Consider the following 20873-nt stretch of genomic DNA (forward strand, 5'->3'; position numbering starts at 1 on the left):
GGGTGCCTGAGGGAGAACCCCACAGCATAACCCTTTCCTGTAGCATTTACGCCCCATGAGAAAAGGGCCTGGGTAGCAGGTGTTAGGCACCAGGTGGCACCTGGTAGCTGAGGTGAGAGGTTCTGTCTTAGAGCCAAGGAGTTCAGTGTCCCCACCCTTTGGGCTGGCGGGGGCAGAGCCAGAGGCCAAGGGGTGCCAGGTCTTGTTTGTGTGTGTTTGTGGAACTTGAGTTTCTGATAGATGATAATCATTGCCAGGCCTCCCCAGCTGGAACTGGAGCAGGCACAGTGCCAGGAACTACCGCCCTCAGGACAAGTATAAGAGCCAAAGAGGACCTGGAGCCGGGCCAGGACAGAGGTGCCAGCCACCTGCGGGGACACCAGGGTGCAGAGCTAAAGCTGCGGCATTCAGACCGCCAGGTGGGCAGGGTCGGCTCTGGAAGTGGCCCCCTGTCTGGAAGGTCTGGGAGATGCCCTAAGGAAACCACTGGGCTGCACTGGTTGGAGGAAGTCACCAGAAGTTTAACTCAGCAGGGTGAGTACATTGCCATGGCTCCTGCCTTTCCCCACAAGCTCCTGGCCCTACGAGTGACTATCTGTCCCAGAGGTGCCAAGTGGAGACCGAGTGGCCACTTGTCAGGAATTTGAGCCCTGGATCTCTCAAAGAAGCAGTGTGTGTGTGTGTGTGTGTGTCTGTGTGTTGGGGGGGGGGGGGGAGTAGCAGAAGCACTATCATTTATCCTGTGCTCACCAAACACCGGGCACTGTGGGTAATCTCACTAAGTTAAAGCCAGAGGATGGAGGCCTGGCTTCGCATCCCAGTTCTCGAGGTATTACCTCCATTGACTCTTACAACAGCCCTATGAGGTAGATATTTTACAGAGGAGGAGACAGAAGCACAGAGATGTTAAGTTACTTGCCCACAGACACACAGCAAGTAAGTGGCTAAACCTGGATTTGAACTCTGCCTCCAAAGCCTGTGCCCTTTACCTCCGTATTATGCTATCATGTGGCTGTGGTAAGTCCCTTCCACTTTCTGAGGGGCAGTTTCCTTATCCTAGTTTGAGTGTGTAAGATATTGCCCTGAGATTCCCTAAAGGTACCTGGACATGGGTCAGCTTTAAACATCAGGAAACCTTTTTGGAAACATTTGTCAAGAACTATGTGTATAATAACTTTTGATCCAGCATTCAACTTTAGAAATTTATCATAAAGGACATAATCGGATTTATGAATAAGGAAGTTCATTATAGTTTTCCTTTTAATCACAGAAAATTAGAAGCAAACAAATTTGAGGAAAAAATTATGTACATCCTATGATGAAATAATAAACAGCAGCACATGTTCAAAGGGTACTGAATGTTCTTGGGAAATTCTCATTTGTTACGTGGAAAAAGCACTTCATAAAACTATGCATGGGTATGATCTATTTATAAATATGTGTATACATAGGTTTATGAAACAAATATAAAAAACTAGAAAAAATATCCCTAGGGGTTGAGAGTTTATCTCTGAGAGATGGAAGATTGAATATTTTTATATTTTTCTTTATTCATGTCTAGATTCCTCAAATTTTCTACAAAAATACACGTGTACTACTTTTTAAAAAAATATATATTTTATTGGTCTTTTTTACAGAGAGGAAGGGAGAGGGATAGAGCATTAGAAACATCTATGAGAGAGAAACATCGATCAGCTGCCTCCTGCACACTCCCTACTGGGTATGTGCCCGCAACCAAGGTACATGCCCTTGACCGGAATCGAACCTGGGACCCTTGAGTCCGCAGGCCGACACTCTATCCATTGAGCCAAACCGGTTAGGGCGTGTACTACTTTTTTCATTAGAAAAATTAAGGTGTTTTTTTTTTTTAAACTATGGTTTTATTGATCTTTTTTATTTTTAGAAAGAAAGGGAGAGGAATAGAGAGATCAAAACATGAGAAAGAAACAGTGATTGGCTGCCTCCTGCACGCCCCTACTTGGGATGGAGCCCACCACCAGGGCATGTGCTGCTGACTGGTCTCCTGGTTCATGGGTTGATGCTCAACCACTGACCCACACCAGCCAGGCTGCTTCTGTTTTTTTAAATCCGATTTTTGGCCTTGGGCAGCCCTTCTCTGTTATATTGCACTCGTTGGCTTGAACAGGGAACTGAATCTCAGGCTGTCCGTATTGCGAGGGTCCAACATGTTATATGTGGGGAAAGTGAGGCCCAGGGGTGCAAGGGACTTGTCCAAAGTTCCTAGGCCAGACTGCTAGAAGGGCAAGGAGGCAGAAGGGAACCACTCCTAGAATTTACTGTTTGTGGCTAACGTGTGTTCATAACTAACATGCAAGTGAGGCCGTGAATGTCGAGTGTAGCTGACCTCACAGACACACCCAGTGACGACTCAGGCTGGGAGTGACAAGCGCGAGTGAGCAAAGGGCAGCTGGGTGAGCACAGAGCAAGCCAGGTGTGTCCCAGACTTCTACCTCTCATCTGTCAGCCTCGCCCAGGGGCGCTTCCTCCCGGCAGGACTGAGGCCTCGCTCGCTCACTGCTGGCGGCTGGATTCAGACAGGAGAATGAAAGGACTTCGCTGGCGTTACACTCGGCTGGTAAGGGGTCCAGCTTGAGCTGGGTGTTAGGTCAGGAATGGTGGGGGAAGGTAAGCTCTCGGGCAGGGTGGGGCCTGAGCTAGGGATGAATGCAGGCAGGCGATTTGTTCCTCTTCCAAGTCCCTCTCCAGCTGGCCTGGGGTTCAGAGCAGGAACTCAGGAACCCAGGGCCTTCGCTCCCAGACTCATGGTCCTGAGACCCCCAAGGAGCATAGACTGCTGTTCCGTTTCTTCCTCCCTCGAGTGGGTGCCAGACGGAGCTCTGTCCAGAAGCCCCACACAGCTAGGACCCCCTCCTTAGGCCTGAACCTGGGGAATAGGAAAGCAATGTCTGAAACAGCGTGGAAGCTCGAGTGAGTGAATGAATGAATGCATGCATGCATGAATGAATGAACGTAATAACATACATGCCCCCTGACTCACATACATATAGAGGGTTTCCCCCAAAAATGTATGCACACTTTAACAGCTGATAATTCACTGAATTTTCACTCCTTTCCAGGTTTATCTGACTTGAAATAATGGGTGAAGCCAGACTAAGCTTTGAACAAAGAAAATTTATCCTAAAATGCCACTAGACTTGTTTTTAATGGGGATCCATAAAAGATAAAGTTTATGGTTCAAAACCAACAACAATCCACAAATTGAGGGTACACAAATACTAAACAAAATGATTCTTTTTAAAAATGTTTTCAAGCATATTAACCCTTTTCTTCTTTTTTAAAAATATGTTTTTATTGATTTCAGAGTGAGGAAGGGGGAGGTAGAGAGACAGAAACATCAATGATGAGAGAGAATCATTGATCGGCTGCCTCCTGCGCACCCCTCACTGGGGATTGAGCCTGCAACCCTGGCATGTACCCTGACTGGGAATCGAACCATGACCTCCTGGTTCATAGGTTGATGCTCAACCACTGAGCCATGCCTGCTGGGCCGAAATGATTCTTGATGTTTGCAATTCCATTACTTCGAGTTACCAGCAGTGCCTGGACCAGAACAGTCATCAGTTTGAAAACAGGCATTGACAAAAAAAATTATTCATTTCTGTAGATTCTTCTGAATTTTGAAAATGAACTGTATGTTAATAAACACCGACTTTATAATCATTCGAAGTGTGTATACATTTTTGGGGGACACCCTGTATTTATACAATCCCAACCCACACTCACAAATACATTGACAGGTAAACACAAAGTTACACTCAACACCTTCTCACACTGATTTGCCTGCACAATTCTATTTTAAGGGAACACACACATTCGCATGTACAATCGCACATTTTACACAAAACTGCACACGCCTCACCTATGACATGATTGTTTCACTGGCTGACGGGGGTCTCATTGTCTTCCTTTGTAAAATGGGGATAATAAGCAGCACATTCTTAGGATTCTTGGGGAAATTCGGAGAGATCGTGCACAGCTAGCACTTCACAAGGGCCTGGACGAGTGTGTGCTGATCAATGTCAGCCACTCTAGTTATTATTATTATGATCACTAGAGGCCCGATGAACAAAATTTCATGCCAAGAGTAGGCCTTCCTTCCCCCGGCTGCTGGCACCTGCTTCCCTCTGGCACTGGGACCCGGGCTTCCCTTGCAGCCCTGGCTTTGTCCAGAAGGTCATCCGGAAGGACACCTGGAAGGACGTCTGGTCTAATTAGCATATTATACTTTTATTATTATAGATGATTTCATGTACAATTTCACACAGCACCCAGGGCTGGGCTGTCACCTGCCCTTCTCTCCTGCCCCCGAGCTGAGAACTGGATCCCTGGCACCCACCCTGGGTCCAGAGCACACAGGCAGACAAACCAGAGGGCCCAGGGCCACCTCTGATGGGCGTGTGTGATTCCAACCGTTAGCTAGCAGGTACCAGGGAGGAAGCCGGCTGGCGGGACTGAGTCTTGTCTGTGATGGACACTTCCCAGCCTCCTCTGGCTGGGCTGGCAGGGGCCTGGGCAGGAGTGGCTGAGGCTCTCAGGCCTGGGAGATGTGGGAGCTGGTGTCTTCTGTCCCTTGACTCGCCAGGCCTCTTTGTGTCTTCACAGCCCAGCCAAGTGGAGGACACTCTGTCTGGAGAGGAGGGTGAGGAGGGGGAAGAGGAAGAGGAGAAGGAGGCAGCCCCAGCTCCAGCCCCAGCTCCTGAAGATCCCGTGGAGCCCCAGTTGGCAGAAGCCAGCCAGGTTCTGGGAGCCTCAGAGATTAGGCAGGTTCGGCCTGGTTTATGGTGCAAGGATTTCAGCCCTGTGACCGAGAGTCCCACCCGCCTGTCCTACTCCCAGCCAGGTCCAAGGACACCTGGGATCACTCCTGCTCTGAACCCCGCTCACTGTGTCACCCTGGCAAATCATTTCTCCTCTGGGCTTTCCTTTCCCACTTGTCAAACAATCCAGTAATACCAGTCACCGTCTTCACTGGGCCAAGAAGTGAAGGATATATGACATAAGCTAATGTTTAAGTAGAACCAGCCCTTGGGAACTGAAGCCAAACTTGGGGTAGGGATGAGAGGATGAGGGGAGGGGGATTAGGAGGAGGGATTCAGCATCTCATCTATTCTCCAGCCACTAGAGGCCAGGGTGACCAAGGAGAGAGAGAACTGACCTGGGTTCAAATCCTGACTCTGCCACTTGCTGCCCATGTGGGCTTTAGACAAGCTGACCACCTCCCCTAGCCTCATCTGTAAAATAGTCCCTCTCTGAGGGCTACTCCTAACAGGTGTGAAAGTCCCCGGGAAACAGGAAACCACTCTGTAGACTATAAAGTACCTTGCTTGTGTGAGTGGGACCCCCCCGGGGATAGTAAAAGGAGACTGGGAGGACGGGGATCCCCCCACTCACCTCTGGACCTGTCCCCAGCTCAGCCTCCACCTCCCCCCGAGAGTCACTGGATATTCTTGGAGTCTGGCCTTCTGCACGGCAAGGGACGGCTTCAGTCTGCAGAGCCTGTACAGGCAGATGGAGGGCCACAGTGGGCCTGTGCTGCTGGTGCTGAAGGACCAGGATGGGCAGGTGAGCCGGGCTGGGGAGTGTTAAGGAAAGGATGTGTGTAGATGGGCCCTTGGGGGCCTCTCCACCCTCCAGCACTGCCCCAGGCTCCCCAATTGCCCCTCTAGGATGAGCCTATATCACCAAGCTTGGAAATTGGGTTTCCAGAGGATCACCTCTTTCCTTCCAGCTGCAAAATGCAAGCTCTTCTGCTTTCCAGATATTTGGGGCCTTCTCCTCCTCAGCTTTTCGACTCAGCAAAGGCTTCTATGGTACTGGCGAGACATTCCTCTTCTGCTTCTCCCCACAGCTGAAGGTGATGTTCCCACCCTTGTGGAAGGGGGTGGAAGGGGTCTATGGCAGGACAAAGATCCCAGGGTCTCAGTGGCCCCCAGCTCCATCCCCTGTGCTGGGGTGCCTGGTGTCCTCCAATCTTCCCACAGAGGGAAGGCAGGAGGGCAGTGGCAGGCAGAGCACCCCCCTTGGCCTCCCCATCGTTGTGTGTGTTTGTTTAAATACTCAGTAGGTCCTTGGCAACCACTTACTGGCTCTCAGAGGAAGAGGTTTGTTGCTCACCAGATACAGGCTGGAAAGACAAGTTTAGTCGAAGTGCAGGTAGATCTGGGGGCGCTGCGAGCGAGGATGGAGGAGGAGGTGTGAAGGTTGAGGGGAGAGAAAGTATCAACTAGTGATCACGAGAGTGGAAAGGGAAGCCCATGAGAGAAAACTAGAGACACGGAAGGACAGCCAGGCAATGCTGATGGGAGGGTTGAGACTGAATTTTAAAGCAAGCCAGGTACTTTGGCATGTGCTTCCCTCCAGCAACATTCAGCTCTTCAGGTTCAGGCAAAGGAGAGCGTGCAGAGTGGAGGGAGGGTTCATCCATGAGGGGTTTGGCCAAGCTGTTTTAACCGAGGAGAGAGGGAAAAGGAAGTTGAAGGGAGTGGAAATACAAGATGGAGGGAGAAATAGTGCTGGATACTTTGGTTTGTGATTAGGTACCTCCTCTCCAGTGCACAGACCAAGACACCTACAGACACATCCAGCAGCACAAACGTCTGGTTGCATGACAAGGAGGTCACGAGGAGCTAGGGACTGCCTTGCTATAGGCGAATGCACTTTATCTATTGCATTGCCTGGTAATCTCATCAGGAAAGAGGAAAGGGGTCAGTTGTCCATAGTGAAGCCACGCTGGAGACTAGTCATCGCCGCCTGCCTTCCGGGGTTCACATACTAGAATTCTAGAATTTTCCTCTTACTGAACTGACAACTCCTTGACAGAATTCTTTGTTCCTCCTCATCTTCCCCAACCTTTTAATGTCAGAGATCCTAGAGCTCAGTTTTGGGTTCTCCGCTCTTCTCTGATTACCCTCTTTTTCTTCAAGGTCCTATCCATTCTTACAGTTTTCTGTGCCATCCATGTGCTCATGGCCTCTTCCCCTGGACTCCAAACTCACATATATCCAAACACCATCCAGTGGCTCCACAAATCTCAAACATGGCATTTCAGATCTCACATGTCCAAAGCTGACTTTCCCCCATAAAACAGCGCCTCCTGCCATCTTCCCCAACAAAGTTAATTGGCACCTCCATCTTTCCCGCTGCTGAGACCAAAAATTTTGGAGTCCTTCTTAACATCTCTTCTACACCTCACATCTGAGCTGTCAACGAATTTTGACTGTCCTGCCTTCTCTTTCTATCTATATCCAGAATCCACCACTTTTCACCATGCCCTTTGCAGTCATCATGGTTCAAGCCACCATCATTATTTGCCTGTGTTCTTGCTCTAGCCTCCTACTGCTTCTACCTTCCATCATCACAGTAGATGAAATGATCCCTTTAAAAGCTAAGTCAGAGCATGTCACTGACTCCACGCTGCCAATGGCTTCCTTTCTCACTCTGAGAAAAGCCAAAGTCTTTAAAATAACTTACAAGTCCCTACATCTTCTGACCTCTCACTATTCTTTCTTTTTAAATGTTTTTATTGATTTTTAGAGAGAGAGAAAGGAAGATAGAAAGAAACATCAATGAGAGAGAAACATCACCGATTGGCTGCCTCCTGCATACCCCCTACTGGGGATTGAGCCCGCACTTGGGTATGTGCCCTGACTGGGAATCAAACCAGTGACCTTTGGTTCATGGATTGACACTCAACCGCTGAGCCACACCAGCTAGGTTGTTGTTGTTTCTTGCTACTTTTCCTTTACCTCACTATGTTCTAGCCACACTGACTTCTGAGCTGGTCATTAAACCCGCTGGCCTGCTATTACCTCAGGGCCTTTGTACATGATGTTCTGCCTATAGAGCCCTCCATTGGGTCTCCACAAGGCTTAGTTCTCACCTCCTTCAGTTCTCAAATGTCACCATCTCAGAGAGGCCTTCCCTGGTCGCCTGATTTAAATTTATAATACTCCACCCCCGGGAAACCCTGTTAGCCCTTTTCTACCTTTTTACTTCACTCTTTTTTAAAAAAATATATATTTTATTGATTTTTTACAGAGAGGAAGGGAGAGAGATAGAGAGCTAGAAACATCGATCCGCTGCCTCCTGTACATCTCCCACAGGGGATGTGCCCGCAACCCAGATACATGCCCTTGACCGGAATCGAACCTGGGGCCTTTCAGTCCACTGAGCCAAACCGGTTTCAGCTTTTCTACCTTTTTCTACTTAGCATTTGTCACCACCTAACACACTATTTATTTTACTTATGGATTTGCCTCCTCCAACTAGAATGGAAGTCCCATGAGGTAGGCATTTTTGTCTGTTATGGTCACCATTACCTAAAACAGTACCTGCTGCTAAATGCTAAAAAAACAAATGAGTAATTTTCTCAGGGGCTTGCTATCTGTCTTCCTAGCCTATCGTTATGAAGTCTTACTTTTCAAAAATTGGTTAATTTGTGCCTGTCTTTGATCTTTTGGGACTTACGTTCTTCATGAATTCCCAGCAGTTCCTTGATCACTACTCCAAGCAGCATCATGAAGATGGTCTTAATTTCTTCTGTAGCAATGTTTACCTTACTCCTTCAAGTTCAAAGGCCATGTTCCTTGATGAAAGTAGAAGAGGACTTGAATGGTTCTGTCTTCTTGTGGTCACTTGTTAATATTATCTCATCTCTTCTGAGACCAGGCTTATCTTTTATTAGTCCATTTATTTATTTTTAATTAATTAATTAATTTTTTTTTGCTAAAAACCCTTTGGTTGTTCATCGCATATTTTTTTTACAACTAATTATAGGCAATAATATACTATGCTTTTGCAGCCCTTTTAAAAATCTTTGTATTAACTGAATTAACTCTTGAGTAATTTATTTGTTCAACAAACATCTATACCGCCCTGGCTGGGTAGCTCAGTTGGTTAGAGCATTGTCCTGATACGCCAAGGTTGCAGTTTCAATCTCCATTCAGGGCACATACAAGACGCAACCAATGAATGCATAAATAAGTAGAACAACAAATCAATGTTTCTCTCTCAAAAAAAAAATCAATAAAAACAAACTAACAAACTAGAAAACACATCTATACCATGTCTTAGGAATACTGCCAGGAATCAAGACAGCCCTCACAGAGCTTATGTGTTAGGGGGCAAGCAATGACACCTGAACAGGGCACCTCAGTGAGAAAGGAAAAAGGGTCTGGGAGGAAGGGCTACTTTAGATAGGGTGGTCCAGGAAATGTTTCTGGGATGACATTTGAGATGAAGGATGAGAAGTGAGCCATTTGAGGATCTGCAGGAAGACCATCTGGGCATAGGGACCAGAAGGCGTGAAGGTCCTGAAGCAGGAATAGCTTTGGGTGTCCCAGGGACAGAAAGGCCGGTGTAGCTGAAGTGCAGTCAGAAAGGAAGGGAAAAGGTCAGAGAGAAAATCAGGGGTCCGAGCCGGCTTGGCTTCCAGCTACAGAGAGGAGTTGGATTTTGTTCCTATTGCACTGGGAAGTCATTGGAGGGCTTTTGGCAGAGGAATGATAATATCTGATTCGATTCTGAGTCGGTCACTCAGAGTGCAGTGTAGAGATGGGCTGTGGGCAGGAGACAGTGGAAGCTGTGATCCAGCAAGGAGTGACTTGGCATGGATGTGTGGGCAAGAATGAGTAGAGATGAATAGGACAGAAATGGTGGTAGTCAGGGGGTGTCTGGGGTGGGCCTGCAAGACTTGCTGAGGAGCTGGTGTGAGGCAGCACTGGGGGATGGGCGGGCTTGGTGCTACCTCCAGTGAGAGATGAGGGGACAGTTAATGGTAGAATTAGGGCCCGACTCCTGACCCTACCTCCTGTGGGCTTTTCCCCTCCTCTCTCCAGCTTTGGAAGCAGTAATCCTCAGAGGTTCTGTTCTATTACTAGAACAGAGGGGCTGTGGGATTCAGACTGGAGAGCAAGAGGAGGTGAACTCCAGAGAGATTGGCAAAAAATTTCAAGAACCAGGAGCCTAGAATACTTCCTGGGCTTAGTTGGGGCCTGGATGTCCCATTCCCTTTACAATACTGCCACCCAGTGGTGTGGAGTTAGTTGAACTGCAGGGCAGTAACTGGAACCTTTTCCTGTCATGCCAGGTCTTTAAGTGGACAGGAAGCAACTCTTTCTTTGTGAAAGGAGACTTGGATTCACTGATGATGGGCAGTGGCAGGTGGGTGTCTCAGTCCTCCCTGAGTCTCAGGGTGGTCTGTGTTCTGGTCCCTTCTCCTATCCAGAAAGGCTGAGCTAGGTTTTCTCATAAAATGAGGAGGCTAGTGGTTCACTTTCAGGTCTCTCCCTTCAGCAGCCCCTCAACGTCCCTCTAAGACAGAGGTTCTCAACCTGTGGGTCGCGACCCCTTTGGGGGTCGAACGACCCTTTCACAGGGGTCGCCTAAGACCATCGGAAAACACATATATAATTACATATTGTTTTTGTGATTAATCACTATGCTTTAATTATGTTCAATTTATAACAATGAAATTGGGGGTCACCACAACATGAGGAACTGTATTAAAGGGTCGTGGCATTAGGAAGGTTGAGAACCACTGCTCTAAGACAACATTGAAGAAAAAGGATGGCATGGACGCTCCCTCTGAGTGTTTGCAGTCGGTTGCCGCTTAGTCCGAATTTATGTCACTTTGGGAAGAGCATTCCACATGGTTGGATGAGGCTAGCCTCAAATTTACCTGTCAGCACCGTAATCCTAGGGAATGTAACTCACTGGAGTCTGCCCAGGAACCCTGCCTAAGGGTGTGTATATGTGTGTGTTGGGGGTGGGAAGTGGAGCAGGTTAGGAAGAAAAGGTTAGTCTTGCCCCTGGTATGACCTGCAAATTGAGGCAGAATCAATCCTATCCTGAGGACAAAGATGACAACACTAATCAGGACCAGGCAGCTGCTCTCCCAGCTGCCTGAACAGCCTTCAGAGGCAGCTGGACACAGAACACACCAGCTTTTTCTGACTTGCAGTAACTCACTTCCCAGCTCCAGCCTAGGTTTGCTGTCAGGTGAAGGAGTTAACGTGGATGCTCTCTGAAGTGTTTTGGGCTCTGAGTCTCACTCCTTTGGTTAAACCTTGCCATCTTGCCCTAGGCCAGTGGTCGGCAAACTGCGGCTCAGCAAACCACGGCTCGCAAGCCACATGCGGCTCTTTGGCCCCTTGAATGTGGCTCTTCCACAAAATACCGGCTCTTCCACAAAATACCGACTTCTGCACATGGGCCACGAAGTTTCAATCGCACTGTACATGCGCACCCACACGTGGTATTTTGTGTAAGAGCCACACTCAAGGGGCCAAAGAGCCGCAGGTGGCTCTCGAGCTGCGGTTTGCCGACCACGGCCCTAGCTGGTTTGGCTCAGTGGTTGGAGCGTTGACCCACGGGGGTCCTGAGTTTGATTCAGGTCAAGGGCAGGCTCGATTCTCCACACTCCAGGGCATGTGCAGGAGGCAAAAGGCAAACAATGAATGTCTTCCTCACGTCAATGTTTATCTCTCTATATCAGTGATGTCGAACCTATGACATGCGTGTCAGAGGTGACACGTGAACTCATTTTTTCGGTTGATTTTTCTTTGCTAAGTGGCATTTAAATATATAAAATAAATGTCAAAAATATAAATCTTTGTTTTACTATGGTTACAAAGATCAAAAAATTTCTATATGTGACACGGCACCAGAGTTAAGTTAGGGTTTTTCAAAATGCTGACACGCCAAGCTCAAAAGGTTCGCCATCACTGCTCTCTCTCTCTCTCTCTCTCCCTCTCCTTTCTACTCTAAAAATCAATGGAAAAAAATATCCTTGGGTGAGGATTACCAACAACAAAAAGCAAAAATAGAAAACAAACCTTGCCATCTTAAATACATTCCAAATGTTCTAAAACTGTGGTGAGCGTTGCACCACTGTATATATTTATTAAAACCACTGAACTGTAAAAAAAAAAAAATACTCTAAAACCTGTGGGGAATAATGTGTGGAGTCTCCAACAATTCAGGATAAATCGGTTTAAGGGACTTTGAAATATAAGCCGTCATGGTGTGGGTCTGAAAGGTCTCAACACCCAGGAGAGAGCCATGCCACGACTTTCCTCTTCTCTTAGTGGCCAGTTTGGGCTGTGGTTGGATGGAGACTTGTATCACGGAGGAAGCCACCCCTGTGCGACCTTCAACAATGAGGTGCTGGCCCGGCAGGAGCAGTTCTGCGTCAAGGAGCTGGAGGCCTGGGTTCTGAGCTGATGGCCCCACAGTGGGCAGCTTCCTGAGGTAGCAGGTGCTCTGACCTGCTCATGGATGCTGTCCAGGCCCTTACACGGGGCAGGCCATTCTGTCCAAAACACAATGGTGAAGTGTCCTAGTGCCGACTGTGGCTGTGAGCCAGCCTCCCGGTGGCCTGGGGACCCAAGACAGGCACGGGGCCGGAACGGAAGGAGTGAAAGCCAGTTACACCTCACCTGAGCAGGGCAAAGCCCCTCATGAAAATTATCTTCTAAAAAATTATGCAATGAATACATGTTTATTGTAGAAAAAAAAACAGAAGCCATTAAAAACTTAAATTGCCTAAAATTTAACCACCCCCCAGAACACTACCATTTTCATGTATAACCTTCCAGATAATTTTTCATGGAGATATATTTGTATATCTTACAAAAATGGGATTCTACTCTATATATTTTGGAAATTATTTTAACTTAAAGACTATTGTCAAACCACAGACACCTGGGCTTAGTGAAACTAATACTTTAGTAGTATCATTCTTTTTCTAGAACAATGAGGGCTGTGTGCCGGGTACTTGCAAATCTAATTTCATGAGGAAGATATGAAAGCGGCAAATGAACACTATGCATATTTAATAAAGAAACTAAAACTCTGCAGATGGGAACCTCGGGGAGTTTAAAACAGAGGGAAGATATGTTTTCAGGCACAACAGGAGCTCAGAAAACTAAGAAAAATCCATATCCCTTCCCATACTTGTACCCACCTCCTACCAGAGGAAAACATTCTTTATTATGCTATTGTTCACCATAACTGATTAAGAAAAGTTAAATAACATACATCCTGTTAAATATCATCCCCTCTCTCACAGACCCAACATAGCATTGAGGTACTAAAAACTATCTGGGTAAATTCCTAGACCTGTTTCCTTGGCACAAAAGGGTCAAAACTGGGCACACAGTGTGAGAGTCATTAAGGAAGACATCTTCGGTTTTAAGATGGAGATACATTATGAAGCTTTATTGCAGGTGTTAAATATTTACCCAAATTAAGTAACCAGTCATTTAAACTTGCAGTTCTGTTTACAGTCTCAAGGTGATAAGATTCAGTAACTCCAAAGACTAAGCTGTTAAAGTCTCCATTTTTATACAAACAGTGAAGATGTTCCTTAAAATAAATCTAACCTTGTAAATGACACATGGTTCTCATCATTAAAATAATTGTAAAAAGCATAAAGTGCAGCTGCCTTATATGCAATAGATTTAAGTTATTTATCAGGACAATGATACAGTATTGGGACTACAAAATTCCAAAGTAAACCACAATGATTTAAAGGTAGGAGTTGTAAAAATAAAACAATCTTAGCAGAAAAACTACATTCTTAACTGTGGGTCTGGGTACAGAGTGCTCCTCACTGGATGTTGTAGAGGCACCATGGCCAAAACAGGTATGGCCCAGTACCATGGCTGACTTCACCTGTGCTTCTCGAGCCCCCACGTGAACACATCCCCACCCACATGGTATCACAGTGGAAGTGAGAAAAGGGTTTTAATTATTCTATTAATTAGGGTCAACTCTTGATTATCTATATCGGGGTGGAGGAGGGGGAGTGAGACTATATAGAACGGCAGACATTCCGAATATTTTTCACTCTAGTGTCAACAGAACCTGGTTATATAGTGGGAGGTGGCATCACTCCTAAGAGTTGGGATAATCTGCTGGTCTGTGTTCGAATTCCTCCCTTCCTCCACTCACTCCTGCCACAGCCAGGGCTGGCTCCCATAAGAGGTGAAGGGCTCACAAAAAATGACTCCCATTCCTCACTACCTTGCATCTTCAGGATCCTCTGGCCACCACTGGCTTTGGCTCTAACTCCAGACTTTGCTCTTGGTGAATTTCTGTAGAACTGGACATGTGCGTGGGGGTGGGATGGGCACGTTGCTCAGCACAGGAGCACTGCTCAACCACAGTGGCATCCACTCCACAGCTAAAGGTAACGGAATCAATTTACAAAGGGGAACCTGGAATTCCCTGGGTAATCACTCAGCTCAGCACAGGCAGTTCCAGCTTTGCTCTGAAACCATAAAATGCACTGAACCAGCACCAACCAAGTCCAGCTCTGAGCAGCCCTGGAGGGTTCCTGTGACGGCCTCTGCTCAGCTCCCGAGATGCAGGAGCAAGTCAGAGGGGAGCTCCTTTTCCAGGCTGGGCAGTGGTATAGCCAAGACTTGGGCAGTGAGTATTTAGGAGAGAAAGAAACTGCCTGGGTCTGGAGCCACAACTGACCCAGAGGACAGCCTGGTTTGGGGGATCCCTCTGCCACTGAGGGTAGGGTCTCCTAAAAGGTATTTTATGTCCCACTTCAGAGGCCAGAGTCCTCTGATTTTTTCAATAATTTAATCAGGCTTCTCACCAAAGAGTTGGAGCCCACTCCTGGTTCTCATCTCTTACTGTTTACCCCAACTGGGCTAAAAGGGTGAGGGAAGGTGTCTTTCTCTAATGTTTAGATCACTTAAGGGGAGATGTCCTCAAGGTGACATTTCCTCAGAGGCTAGGATTTCAGTTGGTTTTAACCTTTGCTGTTCATGACAATCGCAACTTCAAATTCCAATGTGTACCCTTGTATCACTTCCAATTTTTTTTTAAAAAAACAATCATATGTCAGAAAAGTTTTCTAAGAAAATAGACTACTAAAAGAGAAAGGTTTTAATTAATACTAAAAATAGGTAAGGTTTTTTTTATAGCATACATAGCAAGATTTGCCTATTACCTTGTAGTTTCTTTGAATAAAAATTGTTCAGCTTCAGCATAGGTATACATTCAAAATATAAAATAAAGTTACTTGTTCAGCATAGGAGCACTCTGATCAAATTCCCTCAATTACTTAATTGTGTTGGGGTGAGGGACTTTTGTAAACAAATGATTGCAGACATTCATCTAGAGGCACCCGCGAAGTCCAGGGTTCTCCTTGCGTGGGTAGAAGCTGGACGCTCAGCTGAATTTGGGTAATTCCATTCCTTTTTTAGAGGTGTTATAAGTGGGGCTATAACATCGCCATCCTGTCAAAGAGAAAAATACCAGGAACAGAGAAAAGCCAGTTTTCAAAATTTCAGTGAAAGTCTCGGGTACATGCAGACTGATCACGTCCAGACCTACTTATTCTTGAGAAACCCCAAATTACATATACACCCTGCATTTGGGTCAAATTAGAAACACCAAAGTCCTAAGCAGATAAGAGCTTTGCTTAGCAAAAGCCACCAGACCTATTCTTTTCAAAAATGGTCAGAAGCAGCACACTGCCCAGTTCTTTAACCCCCTCCCTTCATACACCTTCACAGAATACAAACTGTCCTGTTTTCCCAGGAGAAAGAGAGACTTCACTGGACTCCTGCTCCTCCCTTGCCTAGTCCCCATCTCCCCCCCGCTTTTTTAACATTTTATGTATTGATTTTAGAGAGCAGAAAGAAGAGAAAGAATGAAAGAGAAACATTGTTTTGTTCTTCCATTTATTTATGCATCCATTGGCTGCTTCTTGTATGTGCCCTGACGGGGGATAAAACCTGCAACCTTGCATATGAGCTACCCGGTCAGGACCTTTGTCCAGTTCCCTCTGCAATACATGGCCCTGGTCTACAAGATGGCAAAAACAACAAAAACAAACAAAAAAACTAACAAAAAAACGGAAGAACAGGTATGTACCTACAGAACTTGAACTTTTCTCTGCAGAGCTATAACCTAGACTCATCAGCATAGACTCTGCCCAAAATGAGGAACAGTGTAAGAAGCAAGATGTTTTAATACCTGACTCTATCCTAAATAAACCATTCTTGAATTTATGAATAGATTCTTTTAGGTTATATAAGAGCGCAGGACCTTTGACAGCCTTTCGTGCACCAGGAAAGTGATGTCTGTGGTAGAATGCTGTGCTCATTCGCCTGTTTGCTCTCAGATCCACTCATCACCTTCCCTCTGCTCCACTCTGTATTATGGGGCTGATCTTGTAAACTCCCATTTCCCAGCTCCCAACCTATTGGCTTCCAGTTAGGTTTGGCCCACGGGAAGCACTGGTGGAAGATTGCAAAAGAGGAGGGCAGAGCCCGGCCGGCATGGCTCAGTGGTTGAGCATCAACCCATGAACCAGGAGGTCACAGTTCTATTCCCAGTCCAGGCACATGCCCGGGTTGTGGGCTCGATACCCGATGAGGGGCGTGCAGGAGGCAGCCAATCAATGATTTTCTCTCATCATTGGGGTTTCTCTCTCTCTCCCTTCCTCTCCTTCCTCTCTGAAATCAATGTTAATTAAAAACCCGCACACCATATTTGAAAAGAGGGCAGAGAAGCCTGGGTATTTCTCTCCCTAACCCTCTGGCACAGGCAGCAGTAACTGTGACGCTTCTGTGGTTCTAGCTTCTGCAGATTACCCCAGCACCTCAACTCCCACCTCCTACCCTAGAGCTTCCTACTGTTGTCTCAACCATCCCATTTGCTGGTTTAGCTCTAACAAAAATTTGTATCAAAGGCCCCATTTTAAATTTCTTGTTTTGAATTACACTGGATCTGACTTGATACAGCTATGAAAAGCAGCCATTTAATTGCCATGATACTCATATTTGGAAGATCTATCTCAAAGTCAACATTATTTGTCTTCAAATCCATCTCTATTTCTACCAAATGTCCTTATTTCTACCCATTCTAATTTCAACTCCAGTGAATTTTATAAATGCAAACCTGAATATGAATATGTCATTCTCCTGCCTAAAACACTACATTGGCTCCCATTGTTAATGGCTTAAAGGACTATGCACAATGTCCTAGACCCCTCCCCTAAATGCACCATATTCTTTTGCATCTTCTGATCTCCCCTCCCCCCTTTAATTCAGCTGACTCCTTCTCATCCATCCTTCAGGTCTCAGCTTCTAAATCCTTCTTTATTTTATTTTATTTATATAGAAAGAGGTGGGATTGGGAGGGAGACAGAGACATTGATATGAGAAACATTGATCAGTTGCCCTCCCATATGCGCTCAGGCTGGGGATTGAACCCAAAACCTGGGTATGTTGCCTTCTGGTGTACGGGGTGATATTCCAACCAACTAAGCCATACCGGCCAGAGCCTAAATCCTTCTTTAAATAAGCCTTTCCCAACCAACCAAGTCTGGCTTAAATTATACTCCTGTAATTGTGATTTGTGTGCCTGTCATCCCCAACTAGAGTGAGATCTGTGGGAGCTATGTCTGCCTTAGGTATTGTTCCATCCCTAGTACCTATCACAGGATCTGGCAAAAGTACTCATTCAATGAGTGAATGTATCTAGATTTAAGATAGTTATTGCCCCAATGGCTGAACTTTAATAGCCTCTTGCCTCTTTGCTTCTGTCTCTTCAAGTTCCTATCCATCTGCCACTAGAGTTTTCTTCCTTATTCAATGACTAGAGGCCCAGTGCACGAAATTCATGCCTGGTAGGGTCCCTAGTGGCTGCCGGCCAGGTACTCCCTCTCTTCCCCCAGCTGCCTGCCACAGCCTCCGCCACCACTGGTTGGGCCTTCCTCCCTTCCCCTGGCTGGCCCCGCCCCCTGGTTGAACTCCCAGAAAACTCCCGGTCAAGGGGACAATTTGCATACTATGCTTTTATTACATAGGATTTAGTTCCTTAGATGCTATAGTACCGAAGACAGAGACATCCTTTCTTATTCCCATGGGTCTCACTCTAGTTGGAGATGACCAGTACAGAAGTAAATAATAATTACAGCAGCACAGTAAGACTTGAATACTCTCCATGATTCCCTCCTGGCTGTACATAAGAAAAAAATCTTCTTTCTTAACTGATTATACAAGGTGCTCCATAATCTAGTCCACTCTTCCCACTTAATTTCTTACAACTCTTCTACCCCCGTCAGCAGGTCTCCTCATGGTCCTCTCAGACATACTCAGCTTGTTCCACTTTCATGCCCTTTTGTGATGCTCTCATTGCCAAATATGTGCACCCTTCTCTGCTAACTCACCCAAACACAACTGGCCTTCTGGAATGAGTAGAAGCCTCCCTCTTTCAGAAGGCTTTTCTGTCTGCTCTCTCAACTCTGAATCCTGACAGAACTCACCTGGACCACTCCATCTGGCACCTGATAAAGAACTGATGTACTCAGCTACTCTTCCATGTCATTTTTGTTTCCTTTAGGATCCACTGCATCGAGGGAAAAGGCAGCTATGGTGTTGTGAGAGGGAGTCCTAGGCTGGGAAGTAGAATGCTATTTTCCACCTGCCTGCTAATTATATTCATTCAGTCAACAAATATAGATTGGTCACTTTCTCTGTGCCAGGCACCTACTATGTGTATGTCAATGAAAGATAATTTTGACAACATTCTCTACAGGATTGGCAACCACAGCTTGGTTCTACTTCCTCTCCACACTCTTATTTTAGAGAACTGGGTTTCAAATAAGAAGTCAGAAAACTTATTATCAGTTGTATGTGTACTTAAGCAAGTTAACTACTCAGTGTTTGTAACCCCCTCTGAAAGATGAGGACACTATGACTCACTCCCAGGGTCACTAAAAGGACTGCAAGAAACAACTGGTAAGAACATTACAAAGTACTAATAACATGCTCACCATTTTAAACATTTATTAAGACAATAATGATAAACAGAGTACCCACTCACAACTGGTATAGGAAGAAAACCTATAGATTGACATAGATTCAGACATTTTAAAAGAAAAGCTTAAAGTGGAAAACTTTTTTTTTTTCAAAACCATAACCAAAATGACTATAATTTAAATGAGAACTTTCCAGAGGGACATAAGGATCCCTTTTGTCTTTACTTAAATATAAAATATTGTGCCCAGCTGGTGTGGCTCAGTGGTTGACCTATGAACCAGGAGGTCAGGGTTCCATTCCCAGTGGAGGGCATGTAGGAGGCAGCTGATCAATGATTCTCATCATTGATGTTTCTAACCTCTCTCCCTCTCCCTTCCTCTCTAAAATCAATAAAAATAGTATTTTAAAAAACTGTGCATGCCGAAACCGGTTTGGCTCAGTGGATAGAGCGTCGGCCTGTGGACTGAAAGGTCCCGGGTTCGATTCCGGTCAAGGGCATGTACCTGGGTTGCGGGCACATCCCCAGTAGGAGATGTGCAGGAGGCAGCTGGTCGATGTTTCTCTCTCATCGATGTTTCTAACTCTCTATCTCTCTCCCTTCCTCTCTGTAAAAAATCAATAAAATATATTTAAAAAAAAAAAAAAAAAAAAAAAAACTGTGCAAAGTAATGAGTAATAAGCCACCTACCTGCGGTTTGGTGAAATCTTTTTTTGTGCACCAATGAACAAAATATTGTTGTGCAGCATGCACACTCTTTTTATCCGTCTTCTTACAATATACTCGAATTAGCTGCTCCTTAAATTGTTTTGGCAAAAGCTGTGAAGCCTTTTTAAAGAAAAGATTTCACTGTCACCTTGAATTCACACTATGAAGAGAGATCAGCTGTTCCTAAGTTCCATTCTTGATGTTATATTAAAAGCACCACATTGCTTTGCTATATTACCCTAATTATAATCCAAAGAAAAGAACTAATGGTAGTTGTCATTAAAAAATGCCCTACAGTCCGGCCAATGTAGCTCAGCAGTTGAGTGTCAATCCAGGAACTGAGAGGTCATGGGTTCAATTCCCAGTCAGGGCACATGCCCGGATTGTGGGCTCCGTGCAGAAGGCAGCTGACCAATGATGATGTTCCTCTCTCATTGATGTTTCTCTCTCTCTATCTCTCACCCTTCCTCTCTCTCTAAGAATAAATAAAAACCTATTTTTTAAATGCCCTACAACTCTATGTCAATTAATAAGAGACTAAAGGTTTGTATTATATAATTGTATGTGGATTACAGACTCTCATACAGAAGACAGGCAAATAAGCACATTTAACCTACATGATTTCAGCCATATAACACTCCCTTACCAGCAGATCTAAAACCTAGCCTTTAAACCAAAAACAGTACTTTTATCTAGGTTCAGGAAACAGAAAAAACTAGCTGTTATGATGATCTAGTTTACATAAAATCAGGCACACCTTTAATTTTAAAGATAAGCCTATTCTAAAAAAATAAAAATAAAAAAGATAAGCTTATTTGATTTTTTTTTTTTTACTGTATAGAATGATTTTAGGACTTAACCTGCACGTAAAATGCAAATTTACTATAACGATTTGCCACTACAGTGTTTTGTTTTGTTTTGTTTTAACCTAAGTAGTTACCTGTTCTTGACTAATCTTGAATGCTTGGTTGAGGTCAGCCTTACAATAGAAGTGAACATTATCAATAGGATTTTTGTCTTCCATTCCATAATCCATGTTGATAACCTCAATAAAAGCAAGAAATAAATGGTCACACATATTTAATGAAAATTTAATTCAGGGTTGTAGGGGCATCACAACAAATGGAGCAGAGCTTTCTGAAAGTTCAGAAGAGCACTGGTAAACTGGCTCATTGTGGAATAAAAATGGTATATGACCCATAGGGATTTGTTCTTGAAATCTGGGTGGTTGTGGGGTATTTGTGCCTTCAATGTAAGTAGGGTGTAAAGTCAATACCTACTATGTGATAGACACTGTGGTAGGCACTAGAGCAGCCGTGGGCAAACTACGGCCT

At 45.4% G+C, this 20873-nt stretch overlaps 2 protein-coding genes across 3 annotated transcripts in view; one reads left to right on the plus strand and one right to left on the minus strand.

Annotated features, from left to right (window-relative positions):
- Positions 1-2327: 2327 nt before the first annotated feature.
- TLDC2 (TBC/LysM-associated domain containing 2) lies at positions 2328-12264 on the plus strand. Of its 2 annotated transcripts, XM_023754504.1 has the most exons (6): positions 2328-2596; positions 4645-4806; positions 5452-5604; positions 5801-5896; positions 10130-10203; positions 12129-12264. In XM_023754504.1, the coding sequence occupies exons 1-6, from the start codon at positions 2564-2566 to the stop codon at positions 12262-12264; spliced, it is 654 nt and encodes a 217-aa protein (XP_023610272.1). In that variant the 5' UTR covers positions 2328-2563. The 2 variants fall into 2 exon arrangements, with proteins under 2 accessions (XP_023610272.1, XP_023610273.1); XM_023754505.1 differs by lacking the exon at positions 5801-5896.
- A 962-nt stretch (positions 12265-13226) lies between these two features.
- The window catches only part of SAMHD1 (SAM and HD domain containing deoxynucleoside triphosphate triphosphohydrolase 1), a 65509-nt gene continuing 57862 nt past the window's right edge, over positions 13227-20873 (minus strand). Inside the window, 3 exon segments of the mRNA XM_023754496.1 lie at positions 13227-15299; positions 19522-19659; positions 20480-20584. Coding sequence (XP_023610264.1) covers positions 15174-15299; positions 19522-19659; positions 20480-20584 — 369 coding nt within the window. The 3' untranslated portion in view covers positions 13227-15173.

The sequence above is a fragment of the Myotis lucifugus genome, unplaced genomic scaffold (assembly GCF_000147115.1).
Source record: "Myotis lucifugus unplaced genomic scaffold, Myoluc2.0 scaffold_60, whole genome shotgun sequence".
Taxonomy (NCBI): Eukaryota; Metazoa; Chordata; class Mammalia; order Chiroptera; family Vespertilionidae; genus Myotis; species Myotis lucifugus.